The sequence below is a fragment of the Trachemys scripta genome, chromosome 4 (genome assembly GCF_013100865.1).
Source record: "Trachemys scripta elegans isolate TJP31775 chromosome 4, CAS_Tse_1.0, whole genome shotgun sequence".
Lineage (NCBI taxonomy): Eukaryota > Metazoa > Chordata > Testudines > Emydidae > Trachemys > Trachemys scripta.
The window spans coordinates 72007849-72030673 of NC_048301.1; the positions used below are offsets into that span (position 1 = coordinate 72007849).

The following is a 22825-nucleotide window of genomic DNA, read 5'->3' on the forward strand; positions in this document are numbered from 1 at the left end:
CTGGGTATGGTGGTGTGTGTGGCAGAGGGAAAGGAGGTGGTTATAAGCACCCATGGATCCCCTGTTACGAGGAAGAGAGGTGCAATGAGGAACTGGAGGAGGATATGTGGAGGCTTCAAGAGATGTCCTAGGGAACAGGACATCTGGTCTGCTGGCTGGAACTGCTTCATCCATCCCCCAATAGGGACACTGAGCCTCCTCTCACTCATCCAGGATCCTTACCCACTTTACCTTGGATGAGCAGGAATGCCCCAATGTATCATCAGTTATAGGAGGCATCCATAAACATGCTTTGCTTGATAGTGGAGAATCTGTCTCTAACATCTAGAATTCAGGCGGGATATGGAACACAATAGTGTATTACCATGATTGGAGCAACAGGACAAGAAGCCACTTGTTGGCTTACTAAACCCTTAGATGTCTTGGTAGCTTACACTTTTGTGGCCCATGATTCTTAGGAAACTGCAGTCACAGCTACAAAATGTGTTAAACTAAAATATGAGTACAAAAGGCAGAGACAGAAACTTAAAGATGCAGAATACATTGGCTGAAAACATTTCACTCTGGGCAAAAAGGTAAAAAGTTTACATCCCAGGATTTAGTCGCTAGTGAGGCCTTGGGAAATATCCTACTTCACAATGAAAAACTGAAGTTGAGTGATTTAAGGAAAAGTAAGGTGAAGTTAAAAGGAGTTTTGCACAACTCCAAGAACACTGCAGAGCTACGAAGGGACTAGATATTTGGGGGTAATGCAAGTGTTAAACGTTTAAGTGTTAAAGAGAATATTGATTTTTTTTAAAAGTGTGTGTGGGGGAAATACTTTGTACACGCTAAGAAAAAAATGAACACAGCAGCTAACAGTCTGTCAGGACAGTTTAACTGTAGCAGCAGAGGTACAGATATCTAAGTTGGGTGAGACTCAGAAAAGAATAAAGAAATAAAAGCAACAGTAAAACAGAATGTTGCTAAAATAGAGCAGTTAGAGACCAGGCCAAAAAAAAAAATCTCACCTGTGAAAAATGTATTAAAAACTGAAATATAAAAATAAAATGTGAGCTGCTTCATTTAGGGGAAGCCCAGTGAAAAATGAAAAGTTATTTTTATGGCCAAACTTCTGGCAAGGAGTATGAAGTGGGAGATCAGGTACTTCTGCAACATGTCTCAGATAAAAAGCCCTTTCCAAAAGCCAGTTGGGAGGGTGGCTACCATGTAACGGACAAGGATAGGGCATCAGTATATCTAGTTCAGGTAAAAGATTAGAAAGGGGTGGTGAACTGATGGTTGGTTGCATGCTATGCAGCTGAAACCATACAGGGGAAAGGACAGAAGTGAATCTACTGATGTAAAAAGAGAGAAGCGAGAATATTTGTTGTCTCTCAGGTGTTGGTCACCATGAGAGGCATAATGTGCATTGCATTGGGGTCCACTGAATTTGTGATACAGCAGAACAAGATGGTGACAGTGCATGAGGGGGAGAATGTCACCCTAGTCCAGTGGTTCCCAAACTTAAACAACCCGCAAACCCCTTTCACTAAAATGTCAAGTCTTGTGAACCCCCTCCTAAAAATGAATATTTCCAGGGATTTTCTCCCTTACCTCAGCATAAATTATGAAAGCAGTGATCTTGGAAATATAAAATTTGTTTTTATGACATACTTATTACACACTATTTATTAATTATTATTTATCATTACAGTGTTTTTATTACATTATGAAAACGGCAACACTCTTCCAAGATCTCACTTTTGTAGCTTGTGATTAAGCCTGTTATAAAGACAAGACTCCTATCAGAGGCGCCAGTAGAAAAAAGGGGTGCGGGTGCAAAGCCGCCATGCACCCTGGGGGCACTGCCAGAAAAAGGGGGGGGCAAGGAAAAAAGGGGAGGGACCCATGGGGGGGGGCACACTGATGTGGGGGCGGCACATGATCGTCGTCGCCCCCCCCGTACTGGCACCTCTGGCTCCCATGTTTCATCAAGGAGTATCAGATGTGAAACAGCATGAAGGTATTTAAGAAGCCAACTCGAAGAGTTCCTCCTACACAAGCATTCAGGTCTTGAGCAGTCCAGGCAAACAACGCACATTACAACAAAGCTTAAACTTGTTCTTCATAATAATTTAAAAACAACACTAGCAGCCTATTTAATTTTAAAAACAGCAAAAAATATCCACCTTCCTTTCTATTTCGTAAAAGGAGTCTTGAAGTTTAAATCTCGTCAGTGTGATAGATATGCTTGTTTTGATCTGCTTAGCTCTTGGAAGTCTCCAAAGCTCCAAGCTGTTGGCTCCATGCTTCCCGAGAACCCCCTGTAACATTTCGTGAACCCCCAGGGGTTCACGAACCCCAGTTTGGGAACCACTGCCCTAGCCTTATGGTTCCTGGGTAATCATGCAGGAAAGCCTAGTGTTCTGATACAGACTGCAGAACAGCCAGCGTGGAGGATCCTGGAGCACAAACAACTCTCAGGAGCAGGGACTTGGACGTGATCTAGGTGGGGACAGTGTGTTTAAATGGGATGGTAATGGCTAATCTAAAAACTGCATGCCATGAATTAACACATACAGGAAATATTAGAGTTACTTTAACAGCTCATCGAACTACTGCCCAGGAGTCTATCTAATATGCCAGACCTTCTCTCTGGATGGGATTAAGGATGGTCAAAATACCACTACCACTCCTGAACATACTGGAGTAACAATGCCCCCTACTCCAGAATTTAAGCAAGATGATGAACCATCCACAGAAACAGAAGTAGAACCTGACAATGGATTAGTAATAAATTGTGACTATCAGACTACGTATAGTAACGTATAGTTCCAAATGATACCTGTAGTATTGAATTTAAATCAATTTTACTTTACCACAGGAGCTCTGTCATGCAAAATATACGCACTTCTATATGTGAATGATAGCAAAAGCACTGCAAAATTTCAGACAGTCAATGGATGGGGTGGATGGGGTGGAACTGGAGGAAATTTGGTGGCATGAGACGGGGAAGAGGCAGGGGAAGAGAGATATAGAAACAGTAATAGGAGTTGGGAACATCAGCATGGAATCATATAGATTGTATTGTGGGAAGAAAATGTGAGTTCAATTCAAAACCTTTTAAAGTGAAAAACAACAGAATGAGATCTGGGGAGGATTTAAAGCATGTTCAGGGTGCTAGAACAATAGGATAGGTGTTTAGGGAAGTGGAAGTAGTAATCAATGAAATGGAAAAATTATAAACCATCTTAATGTATCAAAGGTTCATAGTATGGCAGCTTCCTAATACAGGAGCTACAGGGAGCACTAAAAGAAATTCAATGGGAGAGGAAGATGCTAGTTCATAAAAATAAGATGCTGGAACAATGGACAAAAGTAAAACGAGTATATTGGTGCAGGGTTAGGTGCTACTCAAGAATCTATTATGCTGAGAAAAGATGCAAGCTTGATGAATCATGGATCCTTCCTATGGTACTAGCAGTACTAGTGGCCACAGGACTAAGGGAGGCATTGAGAGTGTATAGTGTCCGGTCCATAGGTACGTTGGAACCAAACATGAGAGGTTACATCTTAAAGGAATATGTCACGTCCTCAGATATTAGTAAGGTTGTGTGGGGGAGACTGGAAATTCCCAGATACCTCATGTTGTTCCAAGAGGCATGGCACTTGGTTATGTCGTGATATACTGCATTGCTGGCATGTGGGTTCACCTTGAATGAAGAAACCTGGAATTGTACAGTACAGAGGCAATGGGGACAAGATCAAGCGAAGGTTGCAAAGGCTGGAGAAGGTAAATATTGTGTAGCCACATGGGGTCGGACACTTCCAATATGGGACACAAACATGTTATAACTGGCCAATGTTTTGCTTAGTTCCAAAAAGAGTTGCCCACATAGGGGACAAGATAATTTTTCCAGTTCCCCAGCATGAGATCCACAATATACCAATTGATGCCCCTCTGACTGATGCTACCCTAGACACTGTGGTATAGCTAAGCAGAGTCATATCATCACCGCATTTAAATGTGCAGGCCTTAATGAGGAGACACCCAGAACATTTGTTGACCTTCAGACAAGACAGTCAAAATAGTCAGAGTGATACAGATACACTGGGCAATCCTCCATGGTGGGAATTAGCATACAGTATCAGGAAACATTCATGGATATTAATGACATCAGTGGAGTTTGTAAGTGTCAAGCCATACTAGTAGTGAAGTTAATTGCATTGATTTAGAAGGTTAGGAGCTTGGTTAGGCAGTTGGGAAAGAGAAGAGAGGTATATGAAATACAAGCATTGATAAAGCCTTAGAAAGGATTCTGTGGCTTCACGGTGGGGAGTGTTGGGGGCAAAGTAACTGATCACCACTTGCTGAGTGTTTCGCCTTCATAAGGATTTGTAAGACCCAGCTGCTGAGTAAGTGAATCACAGTCCAACACAGGCAAATCCCAGATTGGCTTACATTTTTCATATTTACTAATAAACATTTGTTTTGGCTCTAATTAGATTCTTGTACATTGGGTACTAAGGCAAAACACACCCCTCTGTCCTCACTTAGTTCTTGTATGCACCCATGGAGAATCCAGAAGCCCCCCATTGCCCTTATATACCTCACCTCTTATCAGGGCTTCAAACCTCAGAATGAAGAGGTAAAGACCCTCCTTCAGAACTTAGATACAAGTCTTGGTCATGTGGCAGAAGTGACTGGTGAGAATCACAAACCTCTCCTCAGCCTGGGAAGAGGCCAGGGTGGCACTGTACATGCCGAGATATAAAATCAACACATTGTACAGTATTGTTTTTATATCCTACTTGAAAGCGTTCCCCATATTATCAACATGATAAAGTAGATGAGAGAGATATGGGATTGCTATAAGTAACATGACTTTACCCAGTCAGAGCCTGTTGGGGAGGATGATGATCGAGTACAGATTTTCTCTCCAAGTCGGGCCTGGACAATCACTTGTACAGTCTGAAAGAGAAAGCCAAAAATGCTCACTGATTTCTAGAGCACTCTAGGACTCTCAGCCTGCATTGCGTGCCAATTCAGGGCAGCTGGACACCAGTTAAATGGTCTCACTTTTGGAAAAGGATTAAGCGGAGATTAGAATTTAGGATCAGTGGGGTTTGCTAATCTCCTTCCACTATAGTCACCTAAGGTGTTACTTATAACAGCAGCAGGTAAACATGTTTTGGACAGAAGCATGCTTTTAAGTTGACCATGTCCCTGTAACAATAATAAGGAATCACTGAAGCCATTTCATAATCAGGGTCGTAGCATTTGAATCAATTCTACCAAAAAACTATGGAACTTCACCCTGGAGCTGGAGATACATAAAGAGGTAACCTGAGTCTATCGGTTGATGCATTTATAGCACATCCATCACTGCAGTATCTACCTACCTAAACAGGACAGGGAACTACTTAGAGTTAGGGGTTTCAATTTTTAAGTTACCTGTGAACGTGTGACAAGAAGTATTTTGCTATTATAATTTTGAGTACTATATAAGAACCTAGATGGACAGAAAGAGAAGATCAGGACTCAGCAGGAAATACTACTTAAGTGAACGAAGACTTAAACTTGGCCAGGCTGCTTGATGAAGTCACACCTTGTCAATTTCACAGGGGAAAGTGGCACAGAGCTAACAAGGGCATTCTGGTCCCACAATTTGGCTTTACAGCATGACAATTTTGCTGAAAAACAGCCCTTTTCTGGCAAATAAATGTTTAAAACAGAAATCTTCTATCTACATTTATCTTCAGTTCGTCTCAGTTTGGTTATTAACAGATATACAAGCCTATAACTCTACCCATGGGGAGTTGTGGTTTAACTTCAGTATAAATGAAGGTGAATTCAGAGGAGAGGGTTCCTACCAATGTCCCAATAACAAGAAACACAAATTACCTTCAGAGCAAAAAATTTGATGAACTTGTCCAGGTCCTTCCTGTCCTGGGAGTTGAGATCGGTGTCCATTGCACATGAAAATCTGAAACATATAACAAACATGGAAATAAAACGGTCACGCACCCTTCTACTTTGATCTTGGGATTTGGAGCAGCTGCTTCAAAACTTTGGGCCACATGATAGGGTATATAAGCCCCACACTGGAGAGGAAGGGGTTATGGAGCGGCTTGGGGCCCAGGTGGTCCCACCCCACTGCACTTGCAAAGTTTGCCCAGGCTGGAGGAGGAGCTTAGAAAGGGAAGTAGAGTAGCTCACTTGCAAGCAGATAGTGGAAGGGAGCTGAGCCACATTCTGTGGTCTTGGGAAGCAGCACCAAAGGTGCTCTTGCTGCCTGAAGCCTGACTATGGTGGCCTGACCAAGCCTGCAAAGAGGGGATGGGAGATTCTGAAGGTCTGAAATTTTATCTTTACTCTGTGGGAAGAGAGGGGAGGTATGAAGTGATCCAGGGAAGCAGTTGTATAGCACCTCAGGGTGCAGCACTTAGCTGCCCACCCTTGGGCCTTGGATTGGAAGCTGGGGCGGGGGGGGGGGAAGGTCCCTACAACCCCTAAAGAGGGACAACTGCAGGAGTCTATCCTTTGGTGAGGAACCTAGCTGGAGGAAGATCCTGAAGATAGTCCAGACCCTCCTATGAGGCCCTGACTCAAGGGGGAAGGCCTGAATCCCTCACTTGATCCTGAAAGCCTCCCTGTTACTGGACTCTTTATATATATTCTGAAAGGGGTAGACTTGAAAGACTGACCCCGGCTGGAGGGCTGAATCTCTGAGAGGCCAGACCATCACAGGGTGGAGCAGCAGTAGAAAAGGGGAATGCCTGGGAAGCACTCAACCTGCCACACCCCTACCCAACCACCAAGCTGCACTGGCGGTAAGTGTTCCCCTTCACAGGATATTAGAGACCAACATAAGAACTCATAAGCATCAAAGGCCACTGCCAGAGGTCTGACATACAGGACTTGTGGGGGTTAAAATCATGTGACTAACAGATGGGGTCAATACAAAGAGAACTAGGAAGAAAAGGAATGCAAAGGAGGGTTAAAATTAGAACAGTTATAGAGGGTGATCAATTGCGATAGGCTAGATCTCAGATCACAGGCCACTTAAGCTGTTGAAATTCATAGCACTGAAATAACAAACCAGGCCTGTTGGTACTAGGATCCTGGAGCCTCAAATGTCTCAGCTCCATTATTAGCAGGTACCGAAGTCATACATAATACGTAATAGCAGCTCTGCCTCTGGAGAAAATGGAGTCTGGCTACACTACCAGCCCCTTGCTTAGGCTGACACTGAACATGGCTTCCATTGCTTTATTAGTAATGGTCTCTAGGCTGCAGGTTTAGCTACAACTAACTGTAGGATATATTTTACCAAGTACAGGCGAGAACCCCACGAGTCCCAAGTTTCCTTGTGTGATGGGCTGTACAAATGCCACACCAGAGAGGAAGAGGTTTAAAAACTGCTTTGGGCTTAGAACTCTGAAAAAGTGCAAAGTATGATTGCTATAAAATATACTTGCATTTCTGAAGACTCTCTTATCCAGAAAGAGATGGATAATAATATTTATGGACCACCTGGCTAATCACTGAAATGCAGCTACTGCTGGGTTGGGAAGCATGGGCAGTTTAAGAGCACACAGCAACACTGCACAAAAATTTAGCACCAGAAGAATATTATCTGATTGAAACTACTTGGGGGGGAAAGAATGTCATAACACAAATTAAAGTTGATTAGGGCACAGAGGATAACCATCCGGCTCACCCAGGAAGTGCTGTATGATCTTAATGACCAAAAGTGGCCAGAACCTTCATCTTACATCTCAACTGAATAAGGACAGTAAGCATGTATTTTAGTTAGTGCTCTGCAAACACCATTTGAAAAGAGGCCACTCCAACAGTACAGTACTACACTGCCCCATGTTGGGGCAGCAGGTCAGCACTGACTTAATATAAGCCTACCTTGCAATTTAGGTTGTAGTTGTAGTGTGGGTAGGTATACCTGTGCAAGCTTAAAAGTGGCTAGAACAGGCAATATTAGCACTGAAGACATTGTGGCATGGACCCCAGTGTGGGCTAGGAACTTGAGTATGTACCCAGGGTCCCCAGCTGTCTTGTAATCAGGCATTAGCCCACACCGAAGCCCATGCCACATCTTCACTGCCATTGTTACCTGTGTGAACTAGATTAAAGCTAGCATGGGTATGCCTACTGCAGTACAGCTACAGACCTTACTCTGCAATGTAGAGGGAAGAGAACTGTCTACGAATGACCAGAGAGGAAAAGGAAGGTCAGATTTGTATTCACATTGTCCCTCGAGCCTGGCACTTTTCTTAGAACACTTAATGATCTCATATGAAAACAATTGGTGTAAATCAGTTAGCATTAACTAGAGAGAAGTGACCTATCCGGTCAGAAGTGACTAACTCCACTACCAGAAGAACTAGACTCCCCTATCCCCTCTGACCCAGTCAAGCTGGGCGTGGAACCCAGTCCCTGTAGTGCAAGGGAGGCTGTGAAAGGAAACCTGGCATCTGAGCCAAATCCTTTCTGGTCCCTAGACATGAGACTGATATAGGAATCAATGATTACCAAAGCCATGTCCCCATTTGCAGAGCTCTCTTGTTCTGGTAGGAATTGGGAGTGTTTCAGAAAGACCACAAAAAGCCCCTGGGGGAGGGAACAGGAATGCTCAGCATAACTCAAGAGTGACCTCGCTGGCCAACTAAAGAGCAGTGTAAATTGGCTCTGAGTAAGAAGTCTTTGCTCAGCAAGAAGGATGGTGACACTCAGATTATCAAGATGAGAAGCACCTTTATAAATAACCAAGAGAAAGTAGACAGATTGGTCTTGAAGGCAGAGTGAAATGAGGGGCTCTTCTGAAATACTTTTGAGGTGGGAACTATCCCTGTCTGATAGCTCTCATAATACATAAAGAACCCCCTACTGGGGAGGGAGGGAACCTTCTGATGCTAGAACGTTTGTATCATCCCTGATGCAGTGTGTGCTGCTGCTACAACAGCAGCGTGACCCTGGCCTCAGAACACGTTGTAATTTTTGACATGCAAAATTTTCCTAATGAACACAAGTGAGAGAAAGGAAATGGCAATTTTTAATACTTTATAGCTCAGCCAAATCTGAATAGAATCTCATGGGATAAAGGCACTTCTGTAGCCAGAGGGAATTTCCCCTGCCAAATATCAAAGATCTACTGGAAACAATGAGCTTCTAGAAAAAGGTCCCAATAATCCTTTGTAATAGAAAGTGCTGGGTAACCTAACACAGGAATCACTACCAACTCCCCCTTTATTACATGGGTGTTTGAAAACTGAATGTTAATCTGTTTATTCTGTTGTTTTCCTAACCTGAGACTCAGTCTCAAATATCATCTTCTGAGGATGGTTAAGAGCAAAGTAAAGACCAATTCCTTTGCTCAGTTTGGGTTGAGGTGTAGTGTCATTGTTACCTGTGAAAGGACAGAACTGACAGTTATATATGGAACCTGCTAAACCCAGCTGCCAACAATAGTAACAGTGTGTGTGGGTCACCACTTCACTGTGTGATCATCCCAAAATCTAGCCACTATATAAAGTCAGGCCATGCCTACACAGAGAAAGAACCTAAACAGATATGATTATTCGGCCTGTGTAGACACTCTTATTCCAGTAGAAGAGGGTCTTTTTTGGTTTAGCTTGGGAAGTGTTTTAAGCTAAACTGCAAACAAACAAACAAAAATCCACCCTTATACTGGAATAAGTGTCCACATAGGATTTATGCCAGTATAACTAGAACGATATATCTGGTAAAACTTTCTGTAAACAAAGCTGTAAGACCCAGCAACACAGCATCTATATGGTATGCAGATATGTTATCCATGAATGTGTGATCATGTTTGGTCACTCAACTTCTTTTCATTGCTCTATTAACTGAGAAGGGAGAGCAGGTCTCTGAATTGTTCTTAGGAGTGAATCAGGAGCTGCACTGAACTGCAGGGCTAGGGATTCATGGCTCAGCGCTGGCTGAATTGGAGCCTCTACAAATATTCAGATTTTCAGATATAAAGTCCAACTGTGCTCTGAACTTTCCTGCAAACTCTTCACTTTATTTTTCCAGTGACAAACTTCTTTAAAACAAACTCATTTGTGCAACTTGCACTTAGATTATCCCCCACAGCAAATAGTTTGAATTACTCGGTTTAAACAGAGAGCTACATCAGCATTAATTAAACTGCCCCCCACCCCACCGGCACGGATAGTTAGCTAAATTTAATTAGCTCCCATCCAATTTCACATTTTCTGAAATGGTCTGTTGTAGATTTCACACATTTTTCATTCTGTTCCACACAACAATAATTTATGTCTATCTAGCTCCCCACATCTAATCTAATTCAGCTCCCTTGACTTCTGCTACTTTTTAGTTCATCCTGCCTGAGGGATGTAAGGGGCTCTAGTAATAAAAACTGCCATATGCTTTCATGACACCATGTAAATAAAGGTTTCAGAGTAGCAGCCGTGTTAGTCTGTATCCGCAAAGAGAACAGGAGTACTTGTGGCACTTTAGAGACTAACAAATTTATTAGAGCATAAGCTTTCGTGGACTACAGCCCACTTCTTCGGATGCATTCTATATACACGAAAGCTTATGCTCTAATAAATTTGTTAGTCTCTAAGGTGCCACAAGTACTCCTGTTCTTCATGTAAATAAAGCACTTCCTTGTTTTTACTGTTTTGCAGTTATTAGTTTCAAAAAGGACACTATCAAATTCCCAATAGCCTCTTGCTTCAGCAGATGCCCCTTTTCATCTACCTTAATAAGCAGTAAAACCTCACAGAAAGAATCCTAATTAAGATTCCAAGTTAGTCACAGTGTGTGTGTGTCACTCACAAAACACTTGAAAAGCCATTCCTCCCTTACTTACTTGCCAAGTACTGAGTGCAGGATCCTGTTCTCTTGGCAACAGTTGATGTCACCAGCACCTAAAGTGGAGCAAGGAGCACAGGACAATGCTCCATGTTAGGAGATTATAACTTCAGGGGAAACACTGATCCCAGAACTTGGGTCCTGGCAAGTCTAAAGCATGTAATTTGATGATTAGCATGTCTCCACGTATGAATGGGAGCACCTGACCATTAACTCATGCCTGCTGAGGCTTTGTTATAAGATGAGTAACTCTGTTCCATTTCTAAAATGAATTTCCCTGCTGGTAAAAAGTGCCAGAGAGACAGTGCTAGGGACTGAAGTCATCTGTTTAGTCACAGAAGTTATCTTACTTCCTCACACTGGCTACCACCAAAGTGCCTAACCGGACCTGAAGGGAACCCCTCTAAAAGTGGAAAGGAAGGCTGGCTCCACCATGCCCTTTCAGTTCTTAACCCATTTCGTTCAAATGCCCACAAGGCTTCCCAGTTAAGTGCCTATTATGATAGGTTTTGCAATAGGGTCAGCTATTGTGCTAGGAGAGAGACCACCAATTAACTTCACTCAGGCTACTGAACAGCCAACCGATAGTAGTACCTTTTGGTACTACTGACCAGAGCCACACTTGAACCAGAGACCTACAAGTGAAAGGTTCCAGATTCGATTACAAATCCCCAAAGCCAGTCGTCCCCTGCCAATCAAATACCTTAGGCCAGGACTACACTATAGACTTATATCGGTGTAACTACATTGCTCAGGAGTGTGAAAAATCCACACCTCTGAGCGATGTAGTTACACTGACCTAACCCCCGGTGTAGACAGCAATATGTCGGCGGCAGAGCTTCTCACGGAGGTGGATTAACTACACTGACAGGAGAAGTTCTGCCGTCGGCATAGGAGTATCTTCACTTAAGTGCTGGATCGGTCCAGCTGCACCAATGCAGCATTTTAAGTGTATATCTGCCCTCACTGTCTTTTAACCCAATATGAGCAGCAATGATATAACTAGTGTTTATACCATATGCTTTTACCTGTGAATGGCTTGTCTGCCCCTCCTTCCAATATCCATGTTCATGCAGTTGTGGTAATTCAAGTCTTTTTCTCCTTGCCTCCAAACAATGGATGTCAAAAGCAGGTGTTCAAAGGACAAACTCCACGCCCTGCTTCTCTAGCTAAAGCCATGCCCTTTCTAATGAGGCACTAATGAGATGGGTAGAGTTAAAACAATATTAGGACCTACCCAATAGTTTGGCATCGAAACACTTTTTCATATATATGTCGGAGTTGCCTAAACTCTGTTCGACCAAGAGCCATGCTGGCAACCTGACAAGAGCCTGACTGCTGCACCCAATGTTTGTGATGGAACAGACTGCAGCAGCCTTCCCACGGAAACTTATACAGTAAGTCCCAGCATACCATGCTATGTTTTGATTTGAGCAGCCTGGTTGCATGCTGATACCTGTAGTCTGTGTGTAAGGTGGCTGCACGTTAATGTAGAAGGGGTGACCACAGGGAGCACTGTTGAACTGCATGGGCAACATTTTGCAGAATAAAGTCTCATTTATGGTTGAGGCTCATATAAAGAAAGTAAACAGAAAAGGAGTTTTAAAGCCTGGTGTATAATGAGAATTACTATAGCTAAATGGGTAAGAAATAAAAGGTAGGTAGGCAGGCCTCTTTACAAACTTTTGCACTCTTAGCCTGCACTGCCCTACAACTGGAACTCAGTTCGGCTCTCCAGCATTTACACTTGCAATACCCACTATTCAAGTTTGTTACACTATGGGACTAGTTGACATCTTAAAGGCTTACAGAAGAGGCAAGAAGGGTTACCACTGCAGAAACGGAGCCCACATAAAAGCCCTGAACTATTATAGTTATACAGACCTGCCCCAATAAGTTGATCTCCCAGACCTCTGAGCATATGTCTACACCGGGGTGGGCAAACTATGGCCCACAGGACCGTCCTGCCTGGCCCCCAAGCTCCTGGCCCCTCCCCTGCTCGCCTGCAGCCTCAGCCCGCTCGCTCCGCCGCCGGCGCAATGCTCTGGGTGGCGGGGCTGTGAGCTCCTGGGGCAGCGCAGCTGCAGAGCCCGGCCTGACCCGGTGCTCTGTGCTGCGTGGTGGTGGCGGTGGCAGTGAGGCCCAGCTGCAGCTGGGAGGCATGACTGTAGCACTACCAGCCACCGGTGTTCCAGGCAGCGCGGTAAGGGGGCAGAGGGGGTTGGATAGAGGGCAGGAGAGTTTGGGATGGTGGTCAGGGGGAAGGGGTGTGGATGATGGTCGGGGGGGAAAACGGGGTTGAATGGGGGCAGGAGTCCCAGGGGGCAGTCAGGAAGGAGGGGGGTTGGATGGGGTGGCAGGGGGCAGTCAGGGGAAGGGGTTCCAGAGGCAGTCATGGGACAGGGAGAAGGGGTGGTTGGATGGGGCAGAAGTCCCTGGGGGCCATCAGGAATGAGAGGAGGGGTTGGATGGGGCAGCAGGAGTCAGGGGACAGGGAGCGGGGATGTGTGGATGAGGTCCCAGAGGGACCGTCAGGGAACGGGGGGGGGGGGGGGGGGGGGAAGATAGGGGAAGGGGTCGTGGCCCAGCCCCCACCTCCTAACTGGCCGTCCATACAATTTATGAAACCCGATGGGGCCCTCAAGCCAAAAAGTTTGCCCGCCCACCTGCTCTTCACTTCCTCAGCTGGCCCATATCACCTGACTCAGGATCACCCTGCTAAGGGGCTGTTTGACTGCAGTGTCAATATTCAGGCTCTGGCAAGTTAATCATTCAAGTAAACAAAAAGCATCTGACAGTTTCTCCACCTTTCCATAAATCTGTTCAGCTGCCACTGAGTTAACAAATTTACCAAAAACGTCACTTTGGAGTGACCAAGCATAAGTTTCACCCCAAATAGCACACAGTTTAAGCATGTTAATAAGCAACTGAAAAGAGATTTAAGAATGGAAGTGCTATCTCATACCACAACTATAGCGTTGCTGTCTCAAGGCTAGACTATTGATTTAAATCAGTTAGGGCTTTATGCTAAAATCTTTATGTTCTGAAGTCTTTTCATCACTTTAAAGTGTAAGTACATAAAGATGTATCTGCAAAATTATTTTCAACACATGAAGACTCACTTATAACACTATGTAATAAAGAAAATTCTGAATCAAAATCTTCATGAGTTGAAGGAGACCTTGTTCTCCCTCCATCCCCATCCAAGAACTAGTCTGAGGTCCCACACCAGGATCCCTGCCGCAGTACATGGAATGCCAAGCTCAGAATGGACAGACACCCCGTCAGAAATGCCACACAGACTGGGTGCAGTGGGAGTGTGGGCCACTGGGTCTACCTTTTGTACTTTCCTCCATTCACACCATACCTGCAGGGAGGAGGCAGAGGTGATTGCTCTGGGTCTCATGCCGGGGGACCGGGGCTGGCTGAGCCTAGTCTCTCTGCATGGCCAAACCCATCTAGACCTCAGGGATCTTCACTGGTCTTCTTGTTGGGCCAGGGGACTAGGTGGTATCTCAGTTATAGGATCTCCTCAATTCTCAGCCAGTGGAATCTTTTGAGCTGGCAGGGTTTGGTCTCAGTCTCGATGCCCAGCCCAAGGTCTCGCCTCAGGGTCCAGCTCTAGGTACGGGGCTCCAGAAGTCTCCACGCAGCCGGACCCGTGAACTCTTCGTCTCGATCTCACTGCAGAGCGCCTGTGCCCAGCAGGGCCCCCTCAGCGCGGGTGCTCTCACTGCCAGTGAGCAGAGCCAGCCTCGGTGCCCGGCCCGGGGAGGGCCTCAATCCGGGGGGGCTCTTGGTCCCCGCCCCCGGCACGAGAGGGGCTGCCTCGGCCTTTTAGCGCCGGGAGCGCTGGTGCCTGGGGGCCGATACTCGCCCAGCGAGGGGTCCCGGCTCTCGGGCCCAGCCGTGCCCAGGGGAACTCGGGCCCTGCTGCGGGGCGCTACACGCCCGAGGGTCTGGGGGATCTCAGTGCCCTGGGGCCCCACTGTCCGGGCCCGGGATCCCGGGTGTCCGCGCCCCGGGCTGGGGGGTGTCCTGGTCTCCTAGGGTCCCAGGCTCCCCCTCGCCGCAGCCGCCGCCATCGCCGCTGTTTGTTTTCATCCGCTCCGGCCGGGGGAGGGGCGCAGCCTGCGCATCCGCCGCGGCACTTTCCGCACGAAGCCGGGACAGCCCCTCCCCGCTCCCGACTGGGCTGGGGCGCTGCGGCCGGTGCTGGTAGGTGTGGGGGGCGCGGCCTGGGAGGATCCAGGTCGGGAGTGAGGGGAGCCCGGCTTCGTGGGGAATCTGCTGCTGTGAACGGGCAGCCCCCGCGCTGTGTGGGGCGGCGGGACTCGCGGGAGAGGATCCGGACACGGGCTCCGCGCGCCTGACAGAGCCGGGCGGGGGGACACCATCCCCTGCAGCGCGGGGTAAATCCCGGGCCGGGCCAGGCCGGGGGAGGGTGGCAGAGCTTGGGGGGTCCGCCCCCTACTCTTAGCCCAGCTGAGGCGGGTCCTTCCCCCACTAACAATCCCCAGGTCCTCCCCATCTCTCCCGGCCCTCTCCACTTACTACACCCCCCTCTCCTCCCCATCTCCCCCGGCCCTCTCCCTGTCCTCCCCGTCTATCCCACCCCCCTTCCGGCTCTCCCTTTCCGTCCTACCCCTCATCCCACAGCCCTCCCCATCTACCCCACCTCCCCCTTCCGGCTCCCCTCTCCCCCGGCCCTTTCCCTGCCCTCCCCATCTACCCTGCCTTCCCTCCGCCCCACCCTTCTCCCTCTTCATCCCCCGGCCCTCTCCCTACCCTCCCCATCTCCCCCTGGTTCTCTCTCTGCCCTCCCCATCTACCTCCTCATTCACCAGCCCTCTGTATTTCATACATCCACCAATCTCCTGGTAACATGAGGGGCCTCCTGAGGCAGCTGTTAGAGGATTAACTACATCACAAGGGCATCCATATCAGGGGACCTGGTTCTAACACATTAGTTTCCTAACTGTTAAAACCACAGTTTTGTCTTCTAACATAGATGGGACCCTATCCCTGGCACTGAACTGTGTCATGCTCTTGGACAGAGTTAAACTGTAGCATGTTTTGGAAACATGGTTAAAATAAATTAGGTTCCAGCTACACTAAAATACAGTCATGTTTTACACTAACATGGATATTATTATAGTTGATCCCTGAGTGGAATCTGCTCACTTCCTCCTCCCACCCAAAGGAAGGAGCCTTAGCTGTTTCACATTTAATTTGTGTATTCATGACCATATTGAGAACACATCTGGTAAAGTAAAAATGAATTCATGATTCAGGAGATTAAAGCAATAACTAACTGACTAAAGCCAGGAAGAAACTTCCTTAGTGGGCACGGTAGTGTTTAGTTCTCCATTATGGGAGGCTTAACATAGTTCTCTGAACCACCTGAAACTGGCCAGATAGGATAGCACACTAGATGGACTATTGGTCTGAGTGGGTCTGGCAATTCCCATGCCCCAAGATGGGGAGGGGAAAGGAGAAAACTATCTCCTGTCCTTTGCCCCATTAACAGTGGAGGATGGACTCTTTCTGTTGCTTCTGCTGCTTCTGCATGCAGTAAGTCCTCAGGAGTGTGTGTGGTGCACTGGATTTCTCATCTCCCTCAGCACTTCCAGAGGACCTTTAACTTTCATGTTGGTCTCTGGCTAGTGGGTATGTTTTAAACCGCGGGGTATATATGATAGAATATCAACTACATTTGCCATTGGTCTTTTTGGAAATCCTGGTGCTATCCAACAGTGAAGTTCATCTGGCTGCCCATGTGTCATATACATACATCTATTTGCATATATCTAGTATTTAATGTTCCCACTGTAGGCTGTAGCTTCTGATGTGATCTGGCATAGTCAAAGGGGACTCCCACACACACCCATATTATATCACACTCTGAGACTTGTGACTTTGAATTTGAAGGGCAGGTTTTATTTCTCCCAAGTTTCTGGTGATAGCAGCTCTTGGATTTTGTTGTTCTAATAATCCACATAAACTGCATGCCTGATACAGCCAGTTTAGGTTATGCACAAGTACATTAGCTCAGAAAGAAACAACAGACTCATCCAACTTGCGTAACTAGTTCAGTGACAGAGCAGAAATAAGGTAGTTGCCTGTCAATTATGTAGTTTCAGATTGCTAGTCTGAATATGGCCTAACCTGGTAGTGACTGAAAATTGTACTATGTATGTGAGATTAGTTTGTTGTGATTTTAACAACTTTCCACTAAGAATTTGACAGCAACTACTGCCATTACTTGCCTCATTTTTGGCATTTGCAGCAGAAGACCCAAAGAGATTGAACTCCCTTCTCATTCCTGCAGAAAGTCCCTTTTGTTAAGGGCTGAGACACTGATGGGTCTGTAGGGAAGCTCACACAGCTGTTGCGCACATACTGTGGACTGACTGCTTCAATTTCCTGGGCATCTTTCATCTGCCACTAAAATTGACCCCAACATTAAAAAAAACAAAACGTTTTTTATTTTTGAAAAACAAAGAGATTATCTTTACTAATTTCTCTGAGGTGTGTGTTTCTTACTCTGCTGTTATGTAACCTGTGTAGAATGAAGAGGGCAATAGGGCTGAAAGGCTGAACTTCTTTAACTGAGTTCTGAGTCTCCATCCAATTCACTTCAATGCAGGTGACAGTACTGGGAAAAGATCTGCAGCAAGAACTGCTCCAAGAACTCACCCACGCTTTGACTATGGCTGTTCCTATTGCGATTCTTGATTGTGACCTCTTGCTCTATGGCCGAGGACACCGGACGCTAGATCGCTTCAAGCTGGAGGATGTCACCGATGAGTACCTGGTGTCCATGTATGGCTTCCCCCGACAATTCATTTACTATCTAGTGGATTTGCTGGGAACCAGCCTCTCTCGCCCTACACAGCGGTCCAGAGCCATCAGTCCAGAGACACAGATTCTTGCAGCATTAGGTTTCTACACTTCTGGCTCCTTCCAGACTCGCATGGGGGATGCCATTGGCATCAGCCAGGCCTCTATGAGCCGCTGTGTTGCCAATGTCACTGAAGCACTGGTGGAGAGAGCCTCACAATTCATTCATTTTCCAGAGGATGAAGCCTCTGTGCAGAGTCTGAAGGATGACTTCTATGGGCTGGCAGGGATGCCTGGAGTGCTAGGGGTAATTGACTGCACCCACGTGACAATCAAAGCACCCAATGCCGAGGACCTATCCTATGTGAATCGAAAGGGTCTGCATTCTTTAAACTGCCTAATGGTGTGTGATGCTAGAGGAGCACTGCTGAGTGCAGAGACGCACTGGCCAGGCAGCCTGCTGGACTGCACTGTGCTGCAGCAGGCAGCTCTTAATAGCCAATTTGAAGCTGGATTGCACAAAGATGGCTGGCTACTTGGTAAGTTAATTCCAGTTGTTGTCTCCTCTAAGAGTCTGTTGCACTTTGGCTGCTTTTTGATTGACTCAAAGGCAGCAAAACAGACTCCTGGCATGAAAATGCCTGACATATTTGCTTTTTTAATACAACCAGATTGGGTTCATATAAGTCATTCTTGGTCCCACTGGCAAATAAGACATTAATTATTTCTAACTTGTCTTACAAAATCTATATAAATGCACATCTACCCAAATGTAAATACCAGATAAAAGTGATTTAGGATCATGTTCCATGGAAAATGTATGTGAGGGAGGGTTTAAAATGTGGTTCTACTCAGACAGTAACTTTGTAAAAATGTCCCCCCGGATTCCATTGTTATCACCTCTCTGACTCTAAACCAACTGACAGTTTACAAATGAAAATACTTTTTCTAACTGCAGTCATGCAACCTCATCCTGGGATCTGAGAGTCAAGGTGGGCTCTTCTTGGCTCACATAGTACTGGAAGAGCAGTGATTTCCTGCTCTGCGTTTCATACAGTATGATTACTGAGGTTGTATACATCCACTCTTCTGCTTTGTCCTTGTTCTCATTACCCTCTTTTTTCTAGACTGAATTGCACAAACCCTGTATTCTACACCTGGGCCTGGTCCAAATGTCTGAATTTCATTGCCTATGTTTATTAATTGGACTCTCCTAAAACTCCCTTCCCACACTTTTACAGAATTTAGTCTTGTGAAATGGAATATTTTGATTTTTCTCCTTGTTGGTCTCATTTGCAAATCTAATTAAATTCTTGTCACTCTTACCTGGATTCTCCCATATTCTGTGTTGATAGTCAGTTAAGTCAGCCTGTACCTATGGTGCAAGGAAACTGGCTACAAACAGGTGCCCAAATTTATTTCCCCCCGGTTGAGGATAAAGAGCAGAAATCTTTGCTGTTTCTACTGGTTTGTGAGCTCTCTCATTTTTTCCTTTGATAGGTGACAGCTCCTTTTTTCTCCGCACATGGCTGATGACCCCTCTGCATATCCCTGAGACCACCGCAGAATATCGTTATAACATGGCACATTCTGCCACTCACAGTGTCATTGAGCAGACATTCAGGACCATTCGATCCCGGTTCCGTTGCCTGGATGGCTCCAAAGGCACCCTGCAGTATTCTCCAGAGAAGTCCAGCCACATCATTCTGGCCTGCTGTGTGCTCCATAACATCTCTCTTGAACATGGGCTAGATGTGTGGTCTTCCCCAGCAACAGGACAGATGGAGCAACCAGAGGAGGAATACGAGCAAATGGAATCGCTGGACTCTGAAGCCTGTCGTATCCGCCGCGAGCTTTTGCTTACTCATTTTAGCTAATAAAGCGAGGGATGGAGACCTTTACAGATGTACTTGAGGAAAATATGGGAGCAAATACACTCTCATATTCATTTAAGTTAGTAAAGAGAAAAATTAAGATGGGCATGGGAGCTGGGGAAGAAAGGGAAACACTTGTAACAAATTCACTCTGTTTTAGGGATATTTTACATCTGCCAGACTCTTGATTCCTTTGTAAATGTTGTTTTGAGCCCTGAATTCTCAATACCTAATGTGTGCAGACCCCACCTTGTCTAGAGGACAGTTAGGCAGGGACAATAATGTGGGATCGTTTCCCAATAAAATCACTTCCAATCGTCTGACATTTTTGAAAAGTCTGTCAATATTATAAAAAATAACACAAGAATTACAAATTTGTCACTTTGTGAGTATTACAGTGGCCTGTAGCATCCATCATAAATCAGTTTCAAAAAATGTTTTCAAACCCTTTTAAGGCAAATTTCCAGTTGGGCACCTACCCAGCCTCTGCTTGTACATATGCAAAAGTACATATGCACTTACATGTGTCTGCAATTTACAGATGCAAACACTTGCTAAATATCCTTGCTAAATACCTGTGCACATCTTTTCATTATTCTGACACCAGTGCACACACAAGTGCTAAAATTTGTATTCACAAAACCCATTGGTCCCAGATTTTTTAAGGGCATATGAAGGTGTTTGCAAAAGGGAGAAGTTAGGCCATAACTGGATGCATCAGCTACTTGGTGTGTCTAAGTCTTGTTCCCACTGGACAGACACTAGCATTATCACAGTTGCCTGTGGCAAGGCCTCCTTGTTGGTTGTCCTATGACTGGGACACATAAATTGCATTTCCTTTCACCGCAAGAAGTGGTCTGTGTAAATCAAGACTGAGGCATGGGATGGGAAGATTACTCTACATTATCCAAGGAGTATATGTCTTGTAGATAAACAGAGGACTTCAATTTATAGGACTTTCATGAGCCATGATATTTTTTAAAAAGCTGTTGAAGTTTCAAGTGTCCCAACAGGGTACTTTCTTTCCATCGGATTAATGCAAGTGTAAATTCTTTTCCAAGAGATTTGTTGAACACCAGTGTGACCACAGGCTTGGGAAGCTTATCTCTGGGAGAGGTTCTATCTTTTAGCAGGGTCATGACTTCAGTTTCATTTATGGAATGTTCTAATGGAATTTGGTGACTCCTGCAAAGATTTTGACACTTACAATGGTAGCATAGACATCTGTCATGTCAGAGCTCAGAATTCTTAGTTTGTAGGGGAAATGAGACTAGATTGTGACCTGCAGCTTTGAAGATGGGAAAGTAGAGGAAATTGACTGCTTGGTGCTGGTTGTGGCCTGGAATTAGACATTGCCAGAATATGCCTGCCACTTTGCACTGACTGTCAATATTTAGTATCACGTCCATGATAAATAGTGTGCTTTAGCAGGGATAAAACAAGACTCACCAGAGCCCTTCGTTAGAACTGTTAAAACTTTACAATTATCTAATGCATATAATTATCTGGCTCACATATTTTGTTTTTTCCTGTGTTTTTTTTTCTCATAAAGTCTGGCTTCAGAACTCCAGTTGCTCAGTTTGTGTAGAGAACTCTCCTCTTTCTACTATGCAGATGCCTGAACTTTCCTAACAAGAGAACCAAAGTAACTGTTTTCTTGTAATTGTTGGTAAAATATTCTTAGAAGCTTAAAAATAATTGTAATACAGTAACAATAGGAGGAAGATGCTATTATGATGATAGTATGGTGATGGGAGACAGACATCCATCTTATCGATTATGCTAATATATGCCACTATAATCCAAATAAAGGTAAGAACTGATCAGGAATCGGAGATGTCACGGCCAGATGAATCTCAGACATGTTCAGGTGTGACAAATTGTTATTTAATAAGGAGATGAGGGTCCTCAAACATATTCTCTAACTCTTATGACAGGCCTGTGCTACAGGTCTTTACAGCAGCCTCTGCTGAGACCATAGTGAAATTGTGGGGGATGGAATGTATTCTGCAGTGGGTTTTGTTGCCTGCAGCTACAATCCACTTTGATGGATCTGAGTTAGAGGCTATGGAAGTCAATGCCAATATCCATTGTGGCTAGGGAAAATGAAAAGTTTTTATATTTACCCATTAGACCATTGCTTTCTATTAGGAGACATGTCCTGGTGAGCTGCCTTCTAGTTCCAAGATGCTGGATCTCTCTACCTTAACATATTATTAACTGGCTTTGAGTTTTCTCTTAAAAATATTTCTTTAAAGAATCTCTGATTGCATCCCCTCTCCTCCACTCTACTAGTGATGCTAGCCTTGATGCCCGCTTCATCTTCTACTCTTATTCTAGTCTTTGAGTCTTTTTCAAACTGATCCGTATACTTGGAAAGTCTTCCTCAGCCCAGTTTGACAAACTACTTTCCTTCCTGTGTTCAAGTCCCTCTTCAGACACACTTCCTCCACAGATGAGTTAAGATTAAAAAAAAAATCCCCATTGCCTCCTCTGCTCTGGGCTCCCCAATGCATGTTGACTTCTCTGTTTTTGTCCTATAGACTGACTCCTCTTCAGAGCTGACATTTGTGTTTTATAGAGCACCAAACACATCGTCAGTCCTTAATAAATAATATATAATTAGCAATAAAGTTCTTTTGCGTCTCTTCTTAGTTGAATTAATACCTATTTTTAATTAATTCTTCTATTATACTGTCTTTAGCTGCACTTTAATTTTTCTGTTTCTTTCTGTTAGCCTATTTCTTTCATCACTTTTTTTCCTTTCCATATCAATCTTTAGGCCACCAGGGTAAAACAGGGAAGTCTGGAAAACGTGCCTGATAGTGAGAGATTTAAGAAGTTCTATTTATTTAGTTTATCTAAGAGAAGGTATGAACAGATGTGTGATAGTAATTCTGTAATCTAACAGACAAAGGCCTAATGAGATCCAATGACAAAGCTGAAGCTAAATAAAGTCAGACTAAAAATGAGGTACACATTTTGAATTGAAAGTAATTAATCATTAAAACAACTTACCTACGGATGTGGTAGATTCTCTTTTACTTGAAGTCTTTAAATCTAGACTAGGTATCTTTCTAAAAGATATGCTATAGGGCAAACAAAAGTCATGGACTTGATGGTAGAATTACTGGGTGAGGTTGTTACTGTCTCCTCAAAATAGATGATCATAATGGTCTGTCCTGGCCTTAACATCTACGAATGTAAGGTAGATCAGTTGCCAGTAGATCCATGGAGCTCTAGGTTC

The 22825-nt window shown here is 44.9% G+C and overlaps 2 protein-coding genes across 11 annotated transcripts in view; one reads left to right on the forward strand and one right to left on the reverse strand.

The window, feature by feature from the left end:
* Positions 1-14955, reverse strand: part of ATG13 (autophagy related 13) — a 46628-nt gene extending 31673 nt beyond the window's left edge. For 2 of the 7 annotated variants that reach the window (XM_034769537.1, XM_034769536.1), the window contains exons 1-3: positions 14229-14951; positions 5888-5969; positions 4874-4954 (exon numbers count right to left, since the gene is read on the reverse strand). In XM_034769537.1, coding sequence (XP_034625428.1) covers positions 4874-4954; positions 5888-5956 — 150 coding nt within the window. In that variant the 5' untranslated portion in view covers positions 5957-5969; positions 14229-14951. Of the gene's footprint in view, positions 1-4873; positions 4955-5887; positions 5970-10859; positions 10918-14228 lie in introns of all 7 variants that reach the window. The other 5 variants (XM_034769532.1, XM_034769534.1, XM_034769531.1 and 2 more) reach the window with 5 other exon arrangements.
* Positions 14949-19901, forward strand: HARBI1 (harbinger transposase derived 1). Of its 4 annotated transcripts, none has more exons than XM_034769546.1 (3): positions 14949-15079; positions 17511-18243; positions 19205-19901. In XM_034769546.1, exons 2-3 carry the CDS (start codon positions 17574-17576, stop codon positions 19579-19581), a joined length of 1047 nt encoding a protein of 348 aa, XP_034625437.1. In that variant the 5' UTR covers positions 14949-15079; positions 17511-17573; the 3' UTR covers positions 19582-19901. The 4 variants fall into 4 exon arrangements, with proteins under 4 accessions (XP_034625437.1, XP_034625435.1, XP_034625434.1 ...); XM_034769544.1 differs by having other exon boundaries at positions 14992-15079; positions 17432-18243; XM_034769543.1 differs by lacking the exon at positions 14949-15079 and adding an exon at positions 15107-15273 and having other exon boundaries at positions 17432-18243.
* Positions 19902-22825: the final 2924 nt, after the last annotated feature.